The 27882-nt window shown below is 34.0% G+C and overlaps 2 protein-coding genes across 4 annotated transcripts in view; one reads left to right on the forward strand and one right to left on the reverse strand.

Moving 5' to 3' along the window:
- Nna1 (Nna1 carboxypeptidase) overlaps positions 1–27134 on the forward strand; it is a 30500-nt gene extending 3366 nt beyond the window's left edge. Inside the window, exons 2-17 of the mRNA XM_085958670.1 lie at positions 1017–1192; positions 7354–7506; positions 10213–10466; positions 12277–12423; positions 13095–13347; positions 14928–15092; positions 15177–15292; positions 15386–15545; positions 17240–17559; positions 19428–19563; positions 19797–19868; positions 20257–20445; positions 21652–21794; positions 23197–23379; positions 25704–25892; positions 25979–27134. Of these exons, the coding sequence (XP_085814796.1) occupies positions 1017–1192; positions 7354–7506; positions 10213–10466; positions 12277–12423; positions 13095–13347; positions 14928–15092; positions 15177–15292; positions 15386–15545; positions 17240–17559; positions 19428–19563; positions 19797–19868; positions 20257–20445; positions 21652–21794; positions 23197–23379; positions 25704–25892; positions 25979–26303 (2981 nt within the window). The 3' untranslated portion in view covers positions 26304–27134. The remainder of the gene's footprint in view (positions 1–1016; positions 1193–7353; positions 7507–10212; positions 10467–12276; positions 12424–13094; positions 13348–14927; positions 15093–15176; positions 15293–15385; positions 15546–17239; positions 17560–19427; positions 19564–19796; positions 19869–20256; positions 20446–21651; positions 21795–23196; positions 23380–25703; positions 25893–25978) is intronic.
- The window catches only part of Nadsyn (NAD synthetase), a 108686-nt gene that overhangs the window by 79454 nt on the left and 1350 nt on the right, over positions 1–27882 (reverse strand). For all 3 annotated transcript variants that reach the window (XM_085959242.1, XM_085959244.1, XM_085959243.1), the window contains exon 2: positions 23179–23242. The gene's annotated coding sequence lies outside the window, so the exon portion shown is untranslated. The remainder of the gene's footprint in view (positions 1–23178; positions 23243–27882) is intronic.

Below are 27882 nucleotides of genomic sequence, written 5' to 3' on the forward strand. Positions count from 1 at the left end.
ATACTGGATAGTAGATCACAACCTACTTGAAGTTGGACATGCCTACTATAGAGTTAATAGCTAAGAATGATCAAAATTCACAGCACGATAGCCCATATTCCATAAGGCACGCGTATACCTACCAAATAAAAATATGTAAATATTTTTTTTTGGTTTGCGTGTACCTAAATCATAAAATCATTGACATGTAGGTACGCGAAATCAAATAAATACAAAGTTGTGTGTAGCTGCATTTTTGTGAACGCGTCATGTTGTTTTTACGCGTAAATAATAGAAAAGGTGATGCTTCTACCTACCAGAGGCAACTAGCGTAAAAATACGACGCTTGCAATTTGAGACATTTTTTTGATAATTTACAATTTCAACTGTATTAATTATTAAATATGTATCTGAAAACATTAAAAAGAAAAATATTTTTTATTTCAAGTCAAAGATAAACTTACAAAATTGTAAAAAAATGTTATAAAATGTGAATTTGTCACAGGACCGCATTATTATTACAGTATATTTAATGGTCATATTTATTATTAAAATTAAGTTTATTGAGTTTTCAATTTTTCTTCGTAAAGATTTTTGACTAATTCATAGTTTTAATATTTATTTTAAAAAACATCGATTATTATAAAAATATAAATGTGTATAACTTGAAAAAATCCTTTTTATTATTTGAAATCTTATTTAGGTGTGGTCCCAATATTTAAGCTCGTAGATTAAGGCCCTAGGATAACCCTTAAGGAAAATTATACATTCTTTCGTAAAGACAAGTAGGTACCACAAGAATTCTCCGGGACCATTTTTCCAAGATGGCGATGTAAAAACCATACTAGCTTTCCAGTACACAGTTATTTAGCTAATTTATATTTAGATAAAAATCCACTGATGGAACTCATTTAAATAACTCTAAGCTCGAATTATTCACTATTCTAAAAGAAACCCCCAATCCGTATTATCAACCAGTATTTGTCGTGCAACAAACTTAAAATACAATTATTGAGTTAAATGTTTTCTTTTTCCAGGCACATACATCAGCAACTACCTGGAGAACGGATTAAAAAGCAACCAGATAGAGATCAACACTGACTCCAGGACCTTCAAGACCATCGCCAGGCTAAAGGAGCCGAGGGATTTGTTTGCGCTGCCGAGAGAACTGGACTGTCCACAGCAAGCGGCGCGATGGCCGACGGAGTGCCAGGTACCTATTCCCTTATCAGAGTCAATAGATGTCAGAATATGTTGGATGAACTCTTACAGGTGTTTTTTAAAGAAGCATTCTTGTGCCATCCTGAAAATCAGTCATCTTCTGAGCGACTAAACCGCGAAGCAAATTGAGGTGCATGTCATAGTGCATGTCGCCTAGTGTCACGCTGTCGCGGCGACAAATTTAGTCTATGGTTTCGTCATTTTGCAGAATATTTTGAACCATCACCATCACTGTAAATTCGCTAAAGAATGACAGTTATGAAGGGTGCCTCCTATAACGTATTAGTAATTTGAATTATTATTAATTATTCATGCTAATTTCAATTAATTTTAACAGTTTCTACGTGTGCGTACGTTAAAATACTTGCGGCACGACATCCATAGATAATATTTTGAAAAGAACCCAACCTGCAGACCACAGATAATAGACATTAATATCGAAAATACATAGTGCCAACGGCTAAAAACAAAAAAAACGTGATTTTGGCATGACATTCGAAAAGTGTAGGCATGTGGAATATTATAAAAACGTTCAAAACGTCATGCAGGTACCGATGCAGTGCAGTTCAGCGTGAGGTGACCTCATTGTTGTTTTAGTGATTTTGACAACTGCCATTGTTCATTTAAAGCTTCAAAATATTCTACGGGATGGGGGGCATCAGTCTGATAACATTTTAAACACCAAGAACAACGACATTACACACTTTTTTCCCGTAGCGGCAGCCCGTGACAGTAGGCGACATGCACCTCAATTTGGGTCGCGCTTAAGACTCTCCACCCTCTCGGTTCTCTGCCTCCCATGGCAGCGCCATCCCTTTGCTTCGACTACCCTGAAGGGTACCCAAAACCACTAGTCTCATCAGGTTATCCGGTCCTCATCGAATAATGTCCAAAAAAACCGCAGAATGCACGTCAGGCATATTGTCGAGAGCCGTTCCTTTATCTAGAGTCTCTGGATGATTTGTTGCTTCGTACTGTGCTGTGTTCGAGAAAGGCAGAGTATTCGGCACCAACACCACATTTCGAAGGCATAAATTGATTTTCGTTCTCTGGCTCTCAAGAGTCCACGACTCCACCAATGTTTGCACAAGCATCATTTTCGTGGCATTTCACATTTTATGTACATATTATGTATTAGATATAACAAAAATATTATTTCCTCATTTCCTCGATCATACTTAAAGTAGGTATTGTTTAAATAAATATATTTTTTAAAACTTACACCAGCGCATTTATTCTATACACAAGGATGCTATCAACGGCTATCAAGGGTAGCTTATCATATTTATGTATTTAGGCGATTAATTTTTACAATAAGTTAACTGTCAAAACTGTCTATCTCGCTCCAAAAGTTAACACAGCCAAGAGAGGTGCTGTTAAAACATAGCACTTATGGACAGTTCAGACGGTTAACTTATTGTAATAATTAACCGCCTCAATACATAATTATGATAATCTACCCTCAATAGCCGCCGATAGTAGCCTTGTATATAGAATAAATGCGCAGAAAGGAAAAATAAAGATGTGAGATTGATAGCGAGTTGTAAACCGGTATTATTCGTATTGGCAATACTTTCCATATGGCAACTAGAAACAGTGCTCGTTCTAATTATCTACACCAGAGCGCACCATAAGCTCAGAAAGCTAAGGACGTGACCAACTCGATTATTCGACACAACTAAGAAGGCTATGGGTATTTCGATGCGGAAATTACTAGAAAGATAAAAACTAGGATATTTGAAGGAGTCACGATCCATAATAATGAGTAACACGAACACCAAGAAAGCTGTTAACCGAATAATCACATGAATTGAAAATATTATGAGAATCTGTACCCTGCAGAAGGGCAATAGTAAAAGACTACCTATCACAAAGAAATACAACAAAATTTTCTTTCTCACGGACCTTTGATTAATAATATTTTCTAAAAATACATTCCTTCACAAAGCATACATTAAAAATAGGCAAACTGTTGTTTACGTTAAATTTACTATAGCAGGGATGGCGAACCTTTTTACGTACGCGTGCCAAAATTTCACAAATAATATTTTCCGACTGTCCGTCGTGCCGACCAATTTTTTTATGACGAAAATTTATTTTAGTTTTCTAAAAATAGTTTTTAAGAGTTCTATTAAAAAGGTTTCAAAATTACAATTGAGTTATTAATATTTTATCTTTCACCGTATTTCTAGCCGAAGGCATATCTTTTATTCTTTGAATATTTTTTCCTTGTTTTCAAATTACTCAGAGATCGGTGGAAGCATTTAAACCACTCTTCTTTCATATTATATTCTCCATCACTGAGCGGTTTTCCATTTTTAGAGATTATGTTTGAGGTAAAATAACAAGCAGTTATTATATTTGAGTGACTGCCGATAGTTAATTTCATAGGGTTTGTTGATTGAATATTTTTATTTTTAATTCCCCGATCCTAAGAACCGACCAATGTAATCGTATATTAACATTAAACGTAATGTATATTCTTTAAAATGATTTGCCTGCAATTTTTTATACAATGCGGTTTGTCATTATTTTATGCATGAATTTCGTCGTTTCCGTTTCCGCATCGATTGGTACCTAAGCATAATATGAAAAACCGAAGAAAATACGCACGGCTATGTCGTCAATATTTTTTAATAGTATATATAAGTACAAGTACTTAGGTATAATTATATTTATTTGTATTACTTTTTTATAAAAAAAACATTTTTAAATACCTACTTATATATAAAATAGTAATATTTATTTCCTCTTCAAAATGAAATATTCGCGTGCCATAGGTTTGCCATCCATGTACTATAGGATAAAAAAACTCATACTCAACGTTTATGAAACAATAATTGAAAAATACGACACAAGAGCAGGTAGCATCCATTTCTTGTTGAATTGGAAAACCGAAATAGTCGACAATGGAAATACGTTTTTGGAAACTTGCGGGAAAATTCGCAAACCGCATATTCCACAGTCGTAGAAAAAAAATATTCAAAAGTACCTCCTCTCCGGTGACGCCTGACTTGTGTACAATAAACAAAAGAAAATCGGTGCGAGGCGGTAAACCGGTACTATTCACGAAATACAATATGAATGATTTATTACGAGGACCGAAATAGATTCTGAAAGACAGAGTTCGCAAACCAGAGAATACGGCGTCTATCTGCAATATTCAAGGATATATTGGTATGCTAATAATTTTAGAAAGCGATGAAAAAACAGTTGAATGCTTATACATTACACGGCGCCAGTTTGTAAAGAATCTTTCACAGCGTCAAAATATTCATTCATGTCAGAATCGGCGACTTTTGTAAGCCCTTCCTTCCAAAAAAATAATTATCAGTAAAATGAAAAATCCGTCCAGAATGGAAAACAAAATTTCTCGGTGCTATTGGCTTTTCCGCCATAAAGAAAAATCTTAGCAGAATCGAGGTCAAAAGCTCTTGCGGAAAAACATATTTTTCTATCCTCAGAACCTTCGAAAAACTCGCGGCAACCCAGGGTATTCTCACCACACAAACCTCGATTCGATGTATAAAGAAAACGATTTCAGGTTACAAATTTTATATAAAATCGATGATTTTTAGATTAAAAAAAAACATTAAAACTATGAATTAATAAAAAAAAATCGGTGTGTGTACTTATGTACGCGCGTTAGAAGTTATATTTCTTTGGCGTAACAAAACAAAAATAGCAAAACAAATTAATATTACAGTGGATTAGGTTGATGAAAACGTACGTCATTAATCTGTGTCTCATATAGCCATAGCACATGTTAATTGTAATTTAATTATTGTACCAAAACTCATCTTTGCCATACAGCGGTTATAATCGATTCAGAAGTTCCCATGAACAATTAATAATAAAAAAAAACTTGTGATAACCTAGATTCTTCGTTGTTTTTATTTTTAAAGTAACAACTGCCACTATGACGTTTAATCGTTTGTTTACGTAAGGAATTGCAAATGGCCGACAATAATAAATTCGCTGCATAGGCAACGGAACAATTCGAAACTATAATATTACACTGTATAATCGCCACGATTGCAGTATCATACTGTGGCGTAAAGGTAGTGCGTTTGGCTGATAACCAAACAATCGGTGGTTCGAATCCAATCGAGTGTGTTTTTTCGTGTGAAAAATAAATTGTGTGTTACATGTCACACGCCAAAAATTCTCTCTGATCTGATTTCCCAAACGCGCCTAAAGAAGTTTAACTTCAAAAATTCTACAATATTTAAGAGAACTTTTCAAACTACATTTTAATGATAAAAATAACCATAAAATAATGTATAGTTAGTTGACTTTGCAGTTAACAGTTTTCTTTATGTATCTTTGAATTAAAAAGAAATGATACACCCCGGAAAACATACATATTAGAAAAAATCCTAAAAAGGTAAAACTGTAGTGCTATTCTAACATATCACTTAAATCCAAAATCAATAAAAAGTGATAAATATGATATGTCGTATTCAGGCAGTTAATTATTCCGGGAAGTTAACTGTCAGGCGTGATATTTTTTAATACCGCCCCGCCCCGCCTATGACCTCGTTAACCGCGAGCTGTAAAATGTTGTTGAGTAACACAGTTAATACATCTTACATGATTCTAATCGGATGCATTTGGAATAAAGTAACCGTACCGCGTGTGTTAACAATTATTGTAGATAACCGCTTTGTTTATAGAAATGCTCCGAGTGATATCCGTGTTATTTTGAATCAATAAAAATAACGGAAACGTGTTAATTATTTAGAATAGCCGCGCAGGTGGGAGTCGAACCTCACATCTTTTCACGCTATCGATCTGCGACCTTCACTAATAAATTCCTCGCGGACGGTTTCCAGATAGTACAGTACCTAATGAAAAATATATAGGTCTCATCGATTTACTTTTCGAGATTGAAAAAAATGGATGTGTCCGATTTTGAAACTAATCGTATAAAATTAATATCAGTCATACTGACAGATAGAGCTACCGACACAGTAGCTATGATAAGAACTGATGAAAAGAGAGAAATGAAACACGAAAATTAAATTTTGAGGTGGGAGCACTTTCATCCATGTATAGAAAGAAAATCAGGAAAAGAAGACGCAAAAAAGAAAATAAAATAATATCTGTAACTAGAGCAGACTTCGGCGAGTGAAAGACCTTTGTGTTAAGCCTCAATGACATTGAGCTACTTTACAAGCTGCTTGTTGGCGAATTTACAATATGCTTGTAAACTCGTCCAGTGTCATCATCGAACAAGCTAACAAGCAGATTGTAACAATATACCGAGAAAAGTTGAAAGCCGGTCAACTTTACACGCTACACGCTGGCGTGTGGGCCTACTGCGTCTGCGCAGTAGAGCGATAGAAGCGACTTCCCGGTAAAAAAAAAAAACCAACTACTCAATACGTCTTGTCAAAATATTACCAAAAATTACGGTTTCAACTCGCTAGCTTGTTGGCTTCTGAGCGAGTGGAAAGTTTTTGTGTCATCATCAAAATCGCACTAGCTGACTCGCCCGCTTTTAAATTCGCCAACAAGCAGCTTGTAAAGTAGCTCAATGTCATTAAGGCATTAGGTCCGATTTTGTACAACTTGTCCAGGCGGGACCTCCCGATTGCAAAACACTTTCAACAAAAAATCAAACCCAAACATAATGGGGTTAACAACTCCTGCTTAGCTGAATAATTTTGATTTAAAATTGGATAAATTTATTTCATAATATGGGCTTGGCAACAACGCAGGGTCAAAGAACGATAAAAAATGTATATAGAAATTTAAATTGTTTTATAAATTTTGTTTTTTTTTAATTCAGTAGATAGATACTACCGGTTCGCACAACCTAGTACGAGCCGGTTGATAACATGCGTCATGGCATGAAATTCCGAATTTGACGATACATATTTACAAATACCAAAAATATTGTCATTGATATCGAGTTGGGCATAGTGTACACGTCATAAATTAAAACAAATGTAATGTAAGAGTATTGCTTTTTTGGTCGTCTTCGACCCCTATGACACTAATGCAATATTATTTATGTTCTATTATCTCGAAAATTAAATCGACGACACCCATTTTTCCAATCACACTGCAAGTCAAGACTCAAGAGCTTTGTTGTTTTTTATAGCTCGTTAGCACTCATGATAATTAATTGTCTTTTTCAATGGTCAGGTCTTGGAAGATCGCGTCTACCACATAGAGTACTGCCCTCCTATCCCGGAGTGCTACTATGCGAGGACAGGGAGGGAATTGCAGCCCAAGCCAGTTGGAGAAGAATCAGGAACAATTGTCTTCCAATATTACCCAATGAGTGCCGTCAACTATGTGAGCCACTTTTAAGCGTGTCTTTATTCCATTGTTATTTAATAAACTAGAAAACCCATTTTGTGATATTTTTTTGAAAATGGTACCCATAGTTACGTGAAAAGTCATCCAGAGACCAAGTGATTGCAAAAAAAGGACCACTAAAATCACAGATTTTCAAACAAACCATGATAAGATACTACCTAACTTACTTGTTTGCATATGTCACACCGAATGTGCGAAATTGACTATTACATGAAATGGGCAAAATTTTGGCTAATCCATGTAATAGTCAAGCCTGTTGCCTTATTCATGAATTAGGTAAATTTTCTGCTGAGTACATGAATTCGCCAGGGTATGGAATTCTTGAACTGTCAACATGACAGAAGAAAAAGTAAATTTAATACGGATGGTTTTATTAGTTATAATTGGACATAATATAATATTATTATTATTAGGTTAGGTTAGGTTTTGTAATTCTGAATTAAAGTATTCAACTGAATGTCCATTTTGAGGTTAGCTATCAAGTGTCAACAAACTATCACAAACATTCAATCGACCAAGCACGAATCAAATCACGAAAATACTTTTCAATAAAATTCTTCCGTTATCATAAATTATAGTTCTAGATTTTTTTGCGCATAGTAAATGGATATGAACGTCATTGCAGTTATTGATTGGTATATTTTTATAATATAATCAATGACATTTGACACATTTGTTTAGTTTGATTAGTTGCAAAAAATACCACCGGAGCGCGATCATCTATTTTGACCATAGATAATATATGTACATTTTGACCAATGCATGAGCATTTTGATACATTTAGTTTAGTTGCAAAAAATACCACCGTAGCGCTACTATCTAATTTGTCCAATACATGAACTAGACAGAAAAATTACTGCCGAATTCACGCACTCTCCAGATATTTTGTCTAATTCATGAATAAGGTAACGGGCTTGCATTTTTCATGATTTAGGCAAAATTTTGCCCATTTCATGTAATATTCAATTTCGCACATTCGGCGTAACACATACAAAAATGCCATGTGATATTGGAACATGGTTTATCGATTTTTATAGGGAAATCACAGAGGACTCCACCCGGAAGAAGAAACAACACATTTCATCAGCTGAATGCAGAACTATTGAAATATTTTACAAAAACGTTTTTTGAAACAGCATAGTCAAATTATTTATTACTTATATTTATAAATGTATACATTTGTTTCATCAACAGTTCTACTAAATTATGATGTATACATTTATTTATATAAATAATAAATAATGGAAGTAGGTTGTTTCAAAGAACTTCCTCCAAAAAGAAAATCAAATGTAAGTTGGAATAGTTCTGCATTCAGCTGACGATTTGCTTGTGATTTTTAACTGAACACAAGTGTGTGAATTATCTTACAAATGAACCTGCATTGCGAAATGACTTGAAGCTAATTTAATCAATGGTATTATCAACAAGTTGAAAATGTCTCTCTGTGGCGGACGAAACCGGTCCTAATCTATTGATTAAAAGTGGAATAAATACTACAAAAAATATTGCGTTTTATTAAATTAAAACAACAATACAATGCAGTTCCACCATGAATTGACAGTTAACAAAATAAAAGTATTATTATCAGTTTCACTTTCATCCACTATTAAAAAGGCAAAACCATACAACTAATCAAAGCACTAATAATAGGTATATGTATACCTTGATTCCTAGCCGATGTCAAGATATCTCCAAATCTGGACGTACTTTCACTTGCTAATAGTTTAATAAACTTATTTTGTATTCAACAGATAGTTCACATGATTTAAGAATGTAAAATTATTTATTGAACAAACATAATTTGGAAACAAAACACATTGGCCGAAATCAAATGGATGCAGGACTACAGGTTCCAAACCTGTCCGGCATCATATTTGTTCCATGATTTTTTCTAATACGTATGTTTCTGATATTTTCTAAATGATGAACAAAAAAAGCGGTTGTGCGTTATTTCCTTTTAACAAAATAATTGAAATATAAAGGCTCCATAGATTCTTTTTTCGTGTTGCGGGACCCGTGATACTTTTTGTATAATCTAGCGGAATTCCTAACTGTCTGGCACGTCATATTAAGAACCATTAGTTAGCTAAATTAGTAACAGAATATGCGTGTATAGTAGTAGACACATATACCGAGACAGCAATTGGCCTGACATTATGCAGACAGAATCCAGAGTTCCGCGTAACCCCGGTTGAAAATCTCTGCCATAGAAGAGGGTTTTCCTTCAACATTTTTGGTACACACCTTCAGAATGAATACCTATATTATATCGAAGAGGTACTCAGAATGCACAGAACAGATAATAAATAGAATTCCGATAGGCTATAATTATAGATACCAATATAGTAAGTTTTGACGCAGGGTTTTGAATGTGTGAGTGTCCTACGAAAATAAGCCACGCATTATAGACGTGCAGAATAGTATGTGTAATACACCAATATTCAATGAGCGTCAATGCATAAACCGAGAGCAGTTGTCAGCATTCGACGTATGACGTATTCTTGACAAGTGTTTAAATTTATCGCGTATTCTTCCTTACTCGAGATCGGTTGCCTATTTCTCCTTACCCGTTAGGTATTTCAGTACCCATTATTTCTGAGTTCCCTGTCAGAATGCTATAACAGTAGGTACAGCATGCTTCGGCGATAGAAAATAACTCAAAGATTGTCCTATTCGAACCAGTTCAGCCGGTCGAGTGTTGGAGGCAGTCGCTACTTCACGACGGCCTGCTCCAGCAGCCTGGGCTCTGCCGGGGGCCTTCGGGGGGACGACGAGCTCCGCTTCGAGTCTCGCTTCGAGTCGGGGAACCTCGCCAAGGCGGTCAAGATAACCAGCACCTACTACGAACTGTGTCTCAGAACGGACCTTTACACCAATCGGCACATGCAGTGGTTTTATTTTAGAGTTACCAACACCAGAAAACACGTGATATACAGGTTTGAATTTATAATGTTTTTTTTATATATATTTATGGGGATAAACATCTCAAACCGTGTCAGCATATTGATCGGCGATATTAAATAACTGACCGCAATTACGAATTCCTTAATATCCATTTCCCGTAGTATCCAATTATTGCAAACTTAGTAAATAGCTGACTGCAATTGAAGAACTTGCATGAAAAGGGGGGAAGATCACATTTTTGAAAAGTTGAGTAAATCAAAAAAAACTGGTTAATAAATTAATCTTTATACTAATGTTTAAAAAAAAATACACTCTAATGAAAATACCGTAATTTTACATGTTATAATACAGTTTTTAAGTTTAAAAAATATGTTTTAGAATTTTGGCAAATTTTGAAAGTTTGGATCTGCCCCCATTTTGCACCAAAATGTCAAAAAATTACTATAATGCTTATATTTATAACAAAAATAAAACACAATAATATTAATAATGTTGTATTTGAGAAACTATTAATCAAACTTAAATAACTAATAATGTATAATAAAGCAATAAATGACGAGTCTTAAATTGTCGAGCAAAGTCCGGATCTGCTCCCTTGTTGCACCAAACGGACGTAGGTGGCAGATCCAAAATTCTTGACTTGACTCTGATATACACCAAACGATAGCATGTTGTTTGGTTAAATCGTAGATGAAAAAAAGTGTAACGACTAAAAATTGGATCTGCCCCCCTTTTCATCCAAGTCCTCAATTATAATTTCCGCAATATCCATTTTACCACATAGTCAGCCATATCTAATGAGCGCAAACTCGATATAAAATAGCTGACACAATTATAATAGTTATTTCCTAAATATTCTTTTCACGATATTATTTTGATATTGGATCACAATTGATTGAAAATGCCATTCGATTATAACTTCCCGGTAAAAACACATTGCACCGTATTGTCAATGTATTTATTATATTGTAGGTACCGAGTGTACCTACTCCTGTACTTAAGTAACAGTAAATAAACTCTCGCTCCTTCATCATCACGAACAACCACGACCGTCTTTCATCTGCATCACCTATCCACCGCCGAAGTAGATACTCGTACCTACATATTATTCAAGAAATGTATGATTTTTTTATTGAAAAAACATAACATAGAATCTGTATTCTATAAACTGGCGTACACGTCACACGGAAACCATTGTGCCATCGCGTTCAACTTTTCAAGTTTTCAATGGGTGGGAACGAAATGGATGGTGAAGCGGGGGGGAAACCGGCACGCCAGCTTATAAAAGACAGACTCTAGTCTGGTCACTAGAGGTGGGGTCTGGTAATGTCTAAGAAACAAAGGTTTTTTGCTGCTTTAACTGCTTCTGACTCAATTTTTTCCACTGAATATGAATCTTCCGTGGCTGCCATCTTGGGAAAATGGGAGCCAAAAACGGTTTTTGGATATTATTTCATTAACCATTATCCTCACAGAAAATTTACTTTGAAATGAATCAAAGATGTTGTAAAATGTTTGTACCAACGTTTAACAGTTTTACCACAATTTTAAAAATGAATGTTAGCATTATTTAACCGTCTTCTCATTTTGTCGACATGTATTACTAAAATGAAGCAAGCAGTTTTTTGTTTCTTTGTATCATCATCAGTCTGTTTTAATATACTGCTGGATGAAGGTCTGCTCAAGCCTACCACTCTTCTGCCACGTAATTCCACCGAACCTTAATATTAATTCATCAATCTCAGTATACCTTATTGTGGTCTTACGGTCTTTGGACACACAGCACGTAGACAGGAATACCCTGTTACTTATTTATTTTAATATGAAAAAATATATTTTCAGGTTTTCCATTGTCAATTTATCCAAAGGAGAAAGTCTATACAATGAAGGGATGAGACCCTTGATGTATTCCACCAAAGATGCCCAACTTCACTCCATAGGTTGGAGGAGATGCGCTGACAACATCTCATACTTCAAAAACGATCCCATGTAAGGATGACTATTTAAAAACTCTGATCAATATGGTTACATGTAAATTGTTCATTCATCCAAACATTTCACCGTCGCACAGTTCGCCGTGAGCTTTCTATCGGAAAGAGATGACCGTATACTATACGGACGAAAAACACGCTAGATATTATTATAATTTAAAACAATGAGTAAAAATTTGAACAAAATTTATTGATTGACAATTAATTATTTCGCAACTAATAAACACTTAAGTCATACAACCAAATAATAATATTATGTCACATTGAATCTGTTGGTAAGACAGTATAAGGTACAACAAACCAGCATATTGCTTTCAAACAAATTGTTGATATATCTAACTTTCTTGTGAGAAATATCAAGCTGCTTGCGGTGTAGAAAAGCGCTAGATTTAATGCCATAGGTATGCCAGATGCATATTTTACAAACTAGGTGCATATTATTCAAAGATCTGGCAAGAAAAATGGTAATTATAATGGACGTGATCAATATTAATAGTGAGACGTCTCTTGGTAAAATTTAAAAACACTTTAAAATATTATGCTTCCCATAATTTCATAAAAAATTCAACAGATGGATCCAAGTATAATCTATTTCCTTGACCAAAGAAAATTATTTAGTAGTAGTTTTAGTGTATATTAAATACGTTCCATGCATTGTTTCATTTACAGATGTGAAGAAGAGGAACAATTCCCAAGCTACACCCTGTCATTCAATGTGGAATTTCCTCACGACAGGGATGTAGTTTACTTGGCACATTGTTACCCATACACTTATTCCGATCTACAAGACTATCTGTGCAAACTTCAAAATCATCCGATTAAATCCACGTTCACAAAACTAAGACTACTTTGCAGAACTCTCGCCGGAAACAATGTATACTATTTGACTGTCACTGCACCACCCAATGAGAGTGATTCAAAGGTATGGAAATTTAATGCGGCATTCCTATGATTATTATTCCTAAATCAATTTTTTGACGACTTCTTTACGTTATCATTACTTCAAACCCGGAGTTTTTTTTTAAAAACTTGCCAAACTTATATGATTCAAATACCATTTATAGTCCAGTCAATGAATATATTGTAGAGTGCATGGAATATGTCACAATTTTTTACTCAGGACTTTGTTAGGAGTTAGTAGGTAAACATACTAAAGGTCCCCGCCCCTGGGAGGTGAGCTAAAGTTGGGTGGGGGGTCGAAATGTCCCATTTTTTGGTTTTTTGCTTATATCTCGGAAACGGTGCATGTAGAAAAAAAATGTTTCAAATGAAAATGAATGCTAATTAAATTTTCTATAAAATTGTCTCTATACATATTTGTCGAATTCCCAATGGTTTCCGAGATATACGTTATTGAAAATCGATAATTTTCAACGCTAATTACCTGAATTGCCCATTTTTTGAATAATAAAATGCTTAATTCTTGTCAAATTTGGGATCACAGAGATTATCAATATAATTTTTTTTTGTAAATATTTCACTATAATAATGTCGACATAAATTTTATTAATGGTTTTATAAATGCTTTTAAAAATTAATAAATATAAAAAATCTTAACACCACTTCACATGGACGTACTGAAATATGACTATATTCTAAAACATTAGAGCGAGAGGTTTAAAAGAATACTATTTTATGTAATAAAAATACTTTATGCAGTCATCAAATGTTTAAAATAAATATAAAGGATAATAAGGCTTCAAAATTATGTAAATAGATTATCTACAACGTTTAAGGAATGTCCAGTATCATGCTTTGAAAATAGCATAAAAGCTCCATTTTGACATACGCTGAGCATGTACCCCCTTAAACAATCAAAAAAATTTGTACTTGATAGAAATAATACTGAAATGTCATATTGATTTCCATAGTATCGCACGTATATATTAATATTAATAATTTAGTTGCTAGGACCCACTTAGCAACCAATAATAGTTTTACTTTTTACAGATTTCTTCCGAATTAGCTTTTCATACAAAACAGAATTAACTGAAAATGAAATCAATTCTACTTAAAGATGGCTAAAAGTGCATTGGCATTGTGTTCTGATATATTCTAAAAGTTTCAAATGTCTAGCTAGCCGGGAAGTTAGTTAAAAATCAATTGCAAGATTTGTACCGGACAAACAACCACCGGACAAATAAGAATATGAGCTAAGAAAAACGTTGTAAAATGGTCAAGGAGCCAATTGATAATCTGATAACACTATTGTCAGGGCTCAAAATGGACCAGAGAGCCGTTCCGGTTCGTAAAATCTACAAAATTATCGCTCCGTCTCGTGCAAAATTATTTTTAATTTAAAATAAATTAATTTAACGATTGAGCTAGACAGGCCATATTATAACAAAAAATCTAACACACTTATTTTTATGAAACGCACATAAAATTAGATAACAATGTTAATATTTTCAGAAAATAAATGCGCGGTTTGTAAAATTTTCCATTTCGAACGCTGATTATTGTAAAATAACATGGACGGTAACACAAATTTATGATTTTCAGAAAAAGAAAGCTATAGTAATCACAGCTAGAGTTCATCCAGGAGAAACTCCATCATCGTGGATGATGAAAGGTTTCATGGACTTCCTAACTGGTGACTCCAATCAAGCGAGGGAACTGAGGGAAAAATTTATATTCAAATTGGTTCCGATGCTAAATCCGGATGGGGTAAGACACGTCATTGCATATTAAACAATTAAAAAAAAAAACTATTTTGATACGCAATAGCAGTAACATATTCGTATCTTCTAGGTTATTGTAGGAAACAATAGATGCTCATTAACTGGGAGAGATTTGAATCGGCAATACAGAACTGTAATCAGAGAAACGTATCCATCCGTTTGGCATACTAAATTAATGATAAGAAGGTAGGTTGACCATATTGTTTATCACTTTTGTTACAAAACCAAAACATTTTCTATGCAAGGAAAACTGATTGTCAACAAATACTTATATTTTAGATTAATAGAAGAATGTGGGGTGGTGATGTACTGCGATTTACACGCACATTCCCGAAAACACAATGTTTTTATCTACGGTTGTGAAAATAGACGTGGAGTGGACAAAAGACTACACGAACAAGTATTCCCACTGATGCTGCACAAGAACTGTGCTGATAAAGTGAGTACTCAAGATTCCACCTCTTACTCGGAAGTTAAGCATACTCGGTAAACAAAGAATTGTTATTAATATTGTAGTACAGTGAAACCCCGATTCTACGGTTTTCAAGGGACCCTAAAAAAACGATAAATGCGAATATATAAAAATATTTTTTTAAAAAACTCGTTTTTCTCCAGGATTTTTTTCAACGTCTTGAATTATTTTCGGTTTCTCAGCTAGAGTTCTAGTTTTCTTCATGGAGGGCATTTTAGTTGCGACTTATAATAATTCGTGATACAATATGCGAGGCAAGCCTGACCGCCGACCGGCCTGTGCAATCAAAGCGACGCGACTGAAAGGTCTGTATGTATCATAAACAATTCTACGAAAGCGAAATGAAAGATATTCAACATAAACGGTTAATCGGGATAATATTTGTGACGGGACCATAATTTTTAGACGATAGATCAAGGAAAACGATAAATCGGGAAACGGTTAATGCGGGATTATTTAAAATTGTTCTTATGGGTGTTTGGCAGGACTTTCAAAAATGAACGATCCGTGTGGGAAAACGATTTTTGCGAGAACGGTAGATCGGGGTTCCACTGTATTCCACTTCGGCGGTGGATCGGTGTTTCAGATGAGAGACGGCAGTAGTCGTTCGTAATGATAGAAGAGGCGAGAGTTTATTTACTGTTTCAATAATAATTACAAGTGTACAATCGATACAATAGTATATAATGACAATTCGGTGCGATGCGTTTGCGAGTGACATGTCTAATCAATTATGATCCACTATTTATTGACCGGTTCATTAATGAATAATATGTTGAAATGATTATGCAATAAATTGCGGATCCGCTATCTCATTGAGTGTGCATCAATTGGACACCTCGCTGACTATCGTTGAAATAAATATTACGAAATCATATTATATTTATTAAGGTCCGTTATTTCTTAAGTTAGCGAGAATTGGATATTGACTGATTCTACGTGAAAATGAATATTTAATAAATTCCTGTGTCAATTGACATTGACACAGGAATCTGATAACAGCTACAATATTAATTATGTCCGATCCTAAGAAGATAGTATGGACCTCCACAGAGAGGAGGATGTATTAACAGATGTTTGTTTTTTACGAGAAATGGATGGACACATTAAAAAACAACATGTGACTTTGCTAAACCCAGGATTCAAACTCGGTACCCACATTATAAACAGATGCGTCAAGAGAACAAAGAATTACCACAATGTTATATTTTCACAAATACATTTTTTTTCGATTCCTTAATGTTTTCAGTGTGGTTAAGTTGGTAGCCATAAATGTGGATCTTGTTTACAATCTTTGGCGGTCATTTGACATTTCGTTATTATATAAGTATGACATATCTACATCTTTATTAAAATATGTATTCTATATAATGATGGTTCAATATATTTCAATATATATGTACAATAATTGACGCTGTCTGTCCTTTCACAGGCAGTTTTAAACTACAAATATATTAAAAGGTGAATACTTTAGTTCTGGTACAAGTCAAACATGTTTCGTATAGAAATGATCAATCCATGTAGTATTAATTAAACAATAGGTACTATTCATTCATAACAAATGCCAGTTTTAGAGTTTACCTGACTGATTTGAAAGAATCGAAAATTATATCGAAATGCTTCTAAAGCACATAAATTACCTAATCTGTTTCTTTCGATAGTTTTCATTCGAGAGCTGCAAGTTCCGAATACAGCGCAGTAAAGAGGGTACAGGTCGTGTGGTAATCTGGATGATGGGTGTCGCAAACAGCTACACTATGGAAGCTTCATTCGGTGGCTCTGAACTCGGCGGTAGAGTGGCGACACACTTCTCAGCTCAAGATTTCGAGGTCCTAGGGAGAGCATTCTGTGAAACACTTTTAGACTTCTGCGATGAAAACCCAAACAAGGAAAGGTTGAGAAATAAAATTATCAACAGGCTATTGAAAGAAGGGTCCAGTGCAGATGAACCGACAAATATTAACCTATCAGACTATTCTAGGTAAGCATTCATTAAATTAATATTTTTCATATATTGTATACAGTTTAGTTACGACTATTCATTAGTTGGGAAATGATCCGAAATCTCCCGATGATGCGATGATTACAACAAACATTCAATGGAATGTTTTTTTCTTAGAGTGCTAGAATAGGTACAGTATTTCAGTTATGTTTGTATAATTTTAATATCGTCACTATTCTGGCAGAAGACACTAATTCGAAAAAATGACGTTATACCAAATTATTTCAAACTTTACCGTCTGGAAACCTTCTTAATAAATAAACAGTCTTTATTTTAAGTTCATCCTTTTTACGGTTACTTAATAAACTCACATGATAGACCATTTCAAACATTTTAACAACTTCAAAGTCAAATTACTCAAAACTAGTATTCTCCAGTTAGTGTGTTCTGCCAGAACAGAGACGATATTATAACTACGATTAAACATATGAATACAGCACAGAGTTAAGGTACTGCCTCTGAGCTAGACGTCACGTGTCTGATGGACCTGACAAAATTCTTGCTTCTAAATGCTTGAAATACATTATCATCACGTTATGTGCTGTCACGGCGACAAATTTAGTCCATGGTTTCGTCATTCCGCAGAATTTTTTGAATGATCATTTTCTCAATAAATTCAATGATAGAGAATGCCAATTCTAAATTATCATTCATTATTCATGCTAATTTCAATTAATTTAAACAGTGTCTACATGTGCGTACATTAAAATAACTTGCGATATTGCATCCATAGATAATATTTTGAACAGAAGCCAAGCAGGCGACCGTAGATAATAGACATAAACACTAGACATAGACAATAATTTAATAGAAAGTCTACAGAGAAAACACTAAAAACAAAGAATGACGCGAGTCGAAAATGTGTAGGCCTGCAGATAATAGAAAAAAATGTTCACTGACTAGTGCGGTTCATGATGTAGTGCAATACGCGTGACCTCACTGTTGTTCTGGCGATTTCAGCAAATTTTACTAACTGATAATGTTCGTTTAAAGATCCAAAATGTGCTAAGCGATGGGAGCATCAGTCTGATAACATTTTAAATAGCTAGAAAAACAGCATTACACATTTTTTTCCCGTAGCGGCAGCTTACTGTGACAGCATAGAACGTGATGATAAGTCCAGGCAAATTGCAATAATTTATTTATTAGCAATCTTATTTCTAAGTGCATCTTCAATAACGAAATAGTTTAATATTAATAAAACATATGATAACTGCTTTTATTTCTTCAATATTTTAACGCAAACTTTAGAAATTTCATTTAACATGAAAATCTTTATTATTTCTTTTGTTCATTAGAGTCATTAGACGTTTGAAGTCTCAAAACTCGTCTGTTTATTTTTTATTTTCAGTGAAACTTCCTCAGTTAAATTTTGACAATATTCTTTTATTATTTGCCTTGACGAGTGTAATACCCGTTTACACGTGCATGGATTTACTGCAGACAGTACCTACGTATTATCGCAGCCGTAACAAGGAAATGCACGTGTAAACACGTATTACCATGATTGCATGTATGGATCAAAAAGGTTGGAACTTGTGCGATATATTATGCGCCTGCGCAGTAGAACGATAGTGGTGAATCTGCCGGAAAAAATACGAACTACACCACACAGAGCATTTTGACATTTACAAATTTTTACAACCTATCAAATAGCACCATACGATTTGCACTTGAAAAATGAGATTGGCGAGACAGTTAGCACTTTTGCATATAGACAGTTATTATCGTAATAGTTTAATTTACATACTCTTGGTTCCAGTAAATCCATGCACATGTACATGCCCTATAAAGGACTGCAATCAATGAAATCAACAAGAATACATATTATAATGTTTTCTTTTTAGCGATGAAGGAGACACCTCTAGCAGTAGCTCTGAAGCGGAATCAAGGAGAAAAGGGGACAATCAAAATGGAACTGGCCATTTTCCCGCGCCACCACCATCACCTGTACAAATGAATTCTCATCTCAAAGGCAAACGCGTAAGCTATATTCTTATTATTAATTATCCATTATAATGGTTTTAAAAACAAAGTATTTTCGTATTTATTAATCTCATCATGCTCCATGACGTTAAGTCGATGACACTTTAGAAACTTTAGACTTACATAGAAATACAGGTGAATCCTTGAGTTGGATCCAGAATAAGACTATTATTATACTAAATTAATTTGGAAATAACTAATACTTAATAAATATTATCTTCTATTACTAGATACCCAAGAAAACTCGTCCAAAATTAGAGAAACTCAAAACGACATTGCCGGTGCCCAGGGAAACACTTCCGGTGAGTAGTCATCGACACGTATACCCCACCCCCTATGCAACATCAGAAAAAATCACAAAATAGCTAAGTCATATACCTACTTCAATTGGTATCACTAATGCGACATATCGCGACCCTAATACTACAAGGTTCTAAGTGTTCGTCCTTGAAAAAACAAACCCAATGATGAAGTAGTATTCTAAGCTGCCTCATTGTTACTTTTGTTTCTCCAAGGACAAACACTTAGAACCATGTAGTTCTCCACTCGCGATATGCTTCATGATTTGAAACCACCTATATATTATGATCCCTTACAACAATATACGTTGTTTTGCATGTGTGACGCATTATTCAATTTCTATTCTAATCTATATAGACCTACAACCTAAATGTTATTAATATCTTTCAGATTTACAGAACTACTATCGACTTGACAACTGATCCTGGAAGCGACATGGGTGAAATATCCACGGATATAGAATCGGCTGATGAATCAAGCCCAGTGAGAAGAGTCCGTAAACCGTTCCGCTCGTCGGCAAAAACTAAATCAAACCACAGAAAAAGGATGCCTCCTGAGTTAAAAGTTACTCCAGCACAAGTAAAGATCTAAAGCTGTCAATGGCATTGGTTGAACTAATTTATTATATCAATGTCACTATACCACATCTCACACAATAAAAATTGTGTTGCTACAGAATTGTGGCTCTAATGAATAAAGAAATAGACATGTTATTGCTAAATTATTTCCACTGATTAATGTCATTTTAAATCTATAAGTCCTGTTATCATTTCTAAACCTACCCAGTCACAAAACACATTATATCAATCGGGTTATATTACACAACAATAAAACTAAATAGATGAAAAAATGTTTCATACCATTGGTGCAGTAGTATGTTCCCAAAATAGCTTAAGCAAAACGACCGTTGTTAGCATTCCTGACCAATATCAAAAACAACGATATATCGTCGCGTAGTTCAATCACAACAAGCGTCGACACGATTCAATTGATATCTGAATTGTTGTGTGTAATTGCTACACCTTTACACGCTTTACACCCACGATGGCCGCGTGGCTTAAACGCCGGCCTATAGAGTCGAGGGTCCCAGGTTCGAATCCTGGGTCTGGCAAGTACACATGTTGTTTTTCAATTTGTGTATGAGTCAGAGTGTGGACCTAATAGGTTGAGCAAGTGGCTGACATCCATTTCTCGTAAAAACAAAATCTGTTAATACAAACCTGCACTCTGTGGAGGCCCATATGATCCTATTAGGATCGGACATGGTCGAAAGAAAAAGAAAAGAATTGCTATTTAAGGTTAACGATTGATCCGCGACAGTCTATGTAGAAATCTATGTAAAATGTAATTAAAGCCCTAGTAGTTCATGGATACGTCCTTGAATGTCCACCATATGTAATTTGTACAATGCACAAAAATCTTATTATATCATTCTTCTTCTCCTCTACAAAGATTTCAATTCAATTCAATTCAATTTATTTATTTTTTAACATAGTGTGGACATTACAAATTATAAGTTTAAAACGTTCACAACATGACATTTAGAAACAAAGATATATAAAACAGTATTACATAAAAAAGAGATAGATCAGTAGATAAATTAGATAGGTACAAGGAAGTACACCGGATGAGTTAAGCAGACCCTATTTTAAGAATTTATAAAACAACGTCCACCTAAACTCATTCTCACGTAGGTGGAATATATCAACACCAATGCCAAAGATTGGCAATCATCCAATCAAAAGCCGACAAGTATCATTTAATCATTATTGTTTCCGATTCCAGCCCTCTGATTCACCGGAACAGTCAGATAAGGAGAAATATATCCCAAGTCCCATAAGGGCCCGAAGTGCATATAATGATATGACACACAATGCGAAAATGAAATCTCCCGCCTGGCACCAGTTCAGATGTTTCCCCCCACCAAAGTAAGTTGACCTAACTAGATTCTATTACACAAAAGTCTGTCTCGGTTATTATTTATTACGCCTGGAACCACACACTGTATATATCGTAGTATCGGTGTTTTTTTATTGGAATTCTGTTATTTCTGATTTTAAAAATATAACAAATTGAAATGTGTATGTCGAATACATGCGACAGAAGTGAATTTTTTTGTTTTACTCATTGTCAAACATATAGATTAATCACGAACCCAATATTACAAGGTTCTAAGTATTATTTTTTGACAAAACAAATGTAACAATGTAGTATAGATCCACCAGTATAAGTAGTCCGCTGAGTTAGGGTGCCACATGCTAACATTTGACATATCATTCAATATTTTTTATACCGTGATGAGCTTAGTTCTAAATTCAAACACCGGACAATGTATGATGGTAAGTATTCTAAACTGCCTCATTTTTACTTTTGTTTCGCTAAAAATAAACACTTAGAACCTTGTGGTTCTGCAATCGCGTAATAGTACCAGCCATAGTAAATTAAATATATTTTAATTTAATTGGTATTTTTATTCAAAAAGTATTTTTTTTAAATTATAATGTATACTGCCATCTATAAAATTTTCAAACAAATATAATAACAATTTTATATTGCCATCTGTTAATATAAAAACAAACTAATATGTGAAGATAAAATCATAATTTATGGTTTGCATCTACAATAATAATTTTATTCTATATTGAAAAAAGTGCATAGAACATCGATGCAACTGAAGGTTTCGGAGGGCATCAATAAAACACTGATGCAATAAAATGTATAATTTATTATGCTGTTATTTTATGAAAATTAATGTTACGATAGATCAAAATTATTACATGACATGTTATTAAAATTAAGTTTGGAGGAAAATCAAATGAGAATAATCATCAGTCACGATCGTCAATGACCGACATAGAGCAATCACCCACATGCACACCTGCTAATCGAAAGGTCTATAGATCGATCCTGCAAACTAACCGCCTTAAATTATTATTTCAAGATTTACTTTTTGTGTAAACAAAGTTTCGCTTCAATAATCCACACTGACTCACTCGCTGTTACAATTTATCTTCTTTTAACTATATAAAGCATGTTAATAAATCTACACCCACGATGGCCGCGTGGCTTAAGCGTTGGCCTATTGTATCGTGGGTCCCAGGTTCGAATCCTGTATGCATGAGTCAGAGTATGGACCTAATAGGTTGAGCAAGTGGCTGACATCAATTTCTCTTAAAAACAAAATCTGTCAATACAAACCTCCACTCTGTGGAGGTCCATATGATCCTATTAGGATCGGACATAATCGAAAGAAAGAAAAGAATAAATCAATAAACACAAAAAAGTCATTGGCACCTTATTTCAAACATTTACCTTTATCTCGACTTCCAGGAGTATATCGGATCAAAAAACACTGCGGCGGTCGCAACCATCAGAACTGCAAGTAAAATTGGCATCACTTAGAAAGAATATTTGGACTGGGGTACAAGATCAACCAAATTCATATCTTCCATTGTCATGGGGAATTTCAAATCTAGCAATGGGAAGCTATACAGATAGTGAATCATTGATCAAGTATGCATGAAACATTAAAATTTATTCCATTTTTAAATTTAGTTTGAAAACAACAATTATTTTGGTTGGCAGCACTATTTATTTATGTTAATCATTTGTTTCACTTTTAAATTCAATTGTTTTTGTAGAATTATTTTTTTTTGTTTGATTTTTGTTTACTGTTTAATAAAGCTTCAATTACATTGAGCTTCTTTACGAGCTGTTTGTTGGCGAATTTAAAAGCGGGCGATTCAGCTACTGCGATTTGATGATTACACACAAAACTTTCCATTCGCTGAGAAGCCACAAGCCAGTGACTATGTTGACAGAACGTAGTTCGTTTTGTTACCGGGAGGTTGCTACTGCGCTCTACTGCGCAGGCGTAGTAGGCCAACACGCCGGCGTGTAGCGTGTAAAGTTGACCGGCTTTCAACTTTTCTCGAAAGAGTGTTTACAACCTGCTTGTTAGCTTGTTCGATGATTACACTGGGCGACTTTACAGGCAGATTATAAATTCGCCAACAAACAGCTTGTAAAGAAGCTCAATGTAATTGACACTTAAGAATTTTATATGAGTAGGTACTGACTTAAACAAATCAATGTGGCAGGAATAAAGAAAGGTATCGACTGTATAACCATATATTATTATTTTCATAAAAATAACTAAATGTACCAACTATAAATGCTAAAAATACCTACAATAATCTCTAATTGACCCGTCTTGTACTATTCTTTTTCAATTGTGTTTAGCAATGCGGGTGTCCCCTTACCACATCTTCTATGACATTCACCTATGGCAAATATAGAATTGACTCAAACTAAACTAACTTTAAGAGCATAACTTCAGTGAAACGGCAAATAATTTTCAACAATAGGTGGGACGAAATTTCGGACTTGTTGCCAATCTGAGAGCGATAGTCGAGCTGTGAGCACGTCAATTTGTTTTGTGATGGCGTCGGAGGAATATATTCTTACATCGTGTAAGAATGACTAAAAAAACGTTAGGCATTTACTCGAAAAAGAAAACATGTCAATGAATATATTATTATTATTACTAATATAACAATAAACATAACATTAAATGGATACATGTTGAATTTTTATGACTAAATATGTTTTGTTCTGCACGCGTGGTTTGCACAATCTGCGCGTCGCATAGTCACAATCTTTTTAGTGTATTTTAGACCATGCCTCAGCTGAAGTATAGCCGTAAAAGAAAAGTTAATTAGGTATCGTAAGCACAGTGGAGGTTATATCAAATTTTTTTTGAAGCAATAGTTGTTAGCCATTAACCCAATCCATTGGGAAAGGGCGAGGGATGGACGTAGGCTGTTAAGATTCGACATAAATAGCGCACACTAAACGTCAGTCATATTTATTTGTTTTCATTGAACTTAGAATACAATTTGCAGATGGTGCTGGTTAGTTTTTAAAATTCAATTAAACCCTGCTTAAACGAAACTACAATGGTTTAGGTATGTTATGGGCAAACCGATAAAAATAGTGCACACTTTTTTAGTCATACTCATTTGTTTTCGTTGAATTAAGAATACATATTACAGGTGCTTTTGGTTAGTTTCTAAACATTCATTAAACCCTACCTAAACCAAACCTTAAACCGTAAAAAATATTCTTTTAACTACAAAATATCCAGCGCTCGAAATATAAAATCTTACGAACCGGACCACTCGATAATTTTACATATTAACATAGTTATCTATTTAATTGTATGTGTATTTTATAAAAATAAGTGTGTTAAGTTTTGTTATATTATGGCGTATCTTCAAAAAAACAGTCAAATTAAATATTTCACGAGACTGAGCGATAATTTTGGGGATTGTATGAAACGGAACGGCGCTCCGGTGTGCTCCGGTCATTTTGAACCCTGAAAATATCTAAAATTATGTATGGTTTAATGGCATAATATTAGATATTTTATAGATAAACGATTATTTTTTACTATTATCTACTACGGCTTGGAACTAACTAATAAATATTATCTATATCTATAGACAGTTCAATAAAAACAAAAAAGTTTGACTGACAAAGTTTAGTATGCACTATTTATGTCGGATCCTAACAGTGTACCTCCACCCTTCGACACTGCCATTTTTACTGGATGAAACATACATTAGTTACTTACTGTTTATATACCAAATTGACAAATTAAAAGATCGTGAAAAGACATCCGTTAACAAGTAAAAAATCAGCGAGGCATTCAAATTCAATTCAAATGGGATATTATAAACCTTATGATAAATTTGAATTTAAATCCAAATTAAATCGAGTAGTGTTAGTCGATGGTAATAATTTTCTACAATAAATTTGATCTATATTTCCAACAGATCCTGTACTAAAAAATTGGAAGCAATACAAAATTGTTATCCAAACAAAGAGATTCGCAAGGATGAAGTAAAACCGAAAAAGACAAAACCAAAAACAAAAATGAAAATCAAGTTGTCAGATGTCGTCAACGAATACCTTCATCGGGACTACCAATCGACAGTATCAAGAACTTGGAAAAAGAAAACCAGGTAAAGAGCAATTTTATTGAATGCAGTGTTTTTATGATACTACAAAGTTTTCCACTCGCCAGGTATAACATAAATATAAATTTCAGATTAAAACCGACGTCAGAGCCCATCAACGTCGGATACAACATTTTGGATACAATAGGAAACGAACAACAATTTGCTGGCGCCAACACCGAGAAAGACCAGAACAACAAAACGACCAGAAATAAGTTTCGAAAAGGGGGATTAGTCGCAACAGCCGTACAGACCAGAAAATCTAAATCAAAACAACTTACTCGGCACAACGCTTTTTCAGATAACTCAGATTCAAACGATTCTAATGAACCCATTGAAAAGAGTAACAAGAAGAAGAAGAAACGAAAAAACACAAAGACCACAAAGGCTTCTAATTCTGAAACATCAAAAACGTAATAGTTTCTTTCATAAAAACTTGTCTATAATAATCACACTGATTGCAATGTAATTAAAATTCATTTTTCTACTACAATATTCATTACACAATACAATATGCAGACACGTTAGCAGAATAGGACAAAAACACAATAAAAACATGAAGGCGAATTTGAAACCATAATAGCAATGCAGGTATAGTTCATTTATCAACCACATTCGTCTGTTTATGAAAGAACTAATGTTGTAAAAGCATACCCAGATGTTTATAAACAGAGTTGTTTGGTCCTTTAATTTTTCACATGCTGGTTACCATTGGTAAATCAATGAGATCGAGTGACATAAAAAATGAGGGATGAATGACTACTAGTAGATCTTCAAATCAAATATGTGAAGAATTCAAACACGAAATGAATGGTCCGCTATTGTTACTTTTCGATTCTTTTCTCTGGCATGAAGATATGGACGCCGTAGCAAGAAATATCACTGACAGTAATTTAGGCCTTCGAAAAGTGGACAGACAAATGCCCTCGAACTGATAGAGAAGAAGTATTATAACCAGAAGAATACAGTATGTAAAAAAAATAGGAAACTGTAATATTATCAAAATTCTCATAATATGTGATGTTCTACCCTAAATTCCTAACAATTCATTTATTGGAAATGGTTATGGTGAAAATCATGTTTGGTTTTTATTGTACAAATTACTTAGCCCATGTATAAAAAAATGCCTTATGTAAATACGTATACTATAACGAGCCCTAAATACTGTGTTTATCTAGATAAATTAGCAAATATATTACATTATTATGTATTATATTTTCTTGGATCGAACTGACTGTCAGTGTCCATAAAAATGATAAATGAAAAAAAAATAATATGTCAATGCAAAATGCATAGAATGTCATAGGTACATTGAATCGAAATAACTGTCGTTATTACACGCATCGATCAAAATACAATGACCACTACGAAAAAAAATGAGATTAATTGAGATGAGAGAATAATTGCCATTTTTTAAATTTTGATTTCCTGATATAAAACTTTAAACAATTTAATGGTTACTTTATCAGTGTTTTAATTGCAAAAGTATGCAAGGTAATAAAGTATACATACAGTGTCATTATATGTATATATGTATAGTATTATATCTTTATTAACAAGGCAATAAATTATAAAAGTACATGTCAACAAATATAAATGTATTTGCATAATATAATCAATATTTAAAATATTTTTTCTCCGTCGGAAATAAGTAAACGACATTAAAAACTATTTAATTAAAAGAAAGGCAGCATCTCAAAATTACCTTCCGTCAATAGTTTCAATGGTTTTTAGTGCACTAGTGTTAATCGGCCAACAAACATGACATTCTGTGCATCTCAGCGTTAGGTTGCATCAACATAATAATTTTATTTGTTTTATTTCATTATAATGTCTTATTATAAATTTTTAATCCTTTCCACGCGGACGGCACACCTGTTGTGCCCTCATTATTTGGCCATTCGACATAATTAGCATGTTATTTAAATGCGGTAATTAAATAGTCATTAAATGCTCCGCGGCAACAAGGTAAACATTAGGTACCTTTAAGACAGAA

The sequence above is a fragment of the Rhyacophila brunnea genome, unplaced genomic scaffold (assembly GCF_057557595.1).
Source record: "Rhyacophila brunnea isolate RB1 unplaced genomic scaffold, BYU_Rbru_1.0 scaffold_8, whole genome shotgun sequence".
Lineage (NCBI taxonomy): Eukaryota > Metazoa > Arthropoda > Insecta > Trichoptera > Rhyacophilidae > Rhyacophila > Rhyacophila brunnea.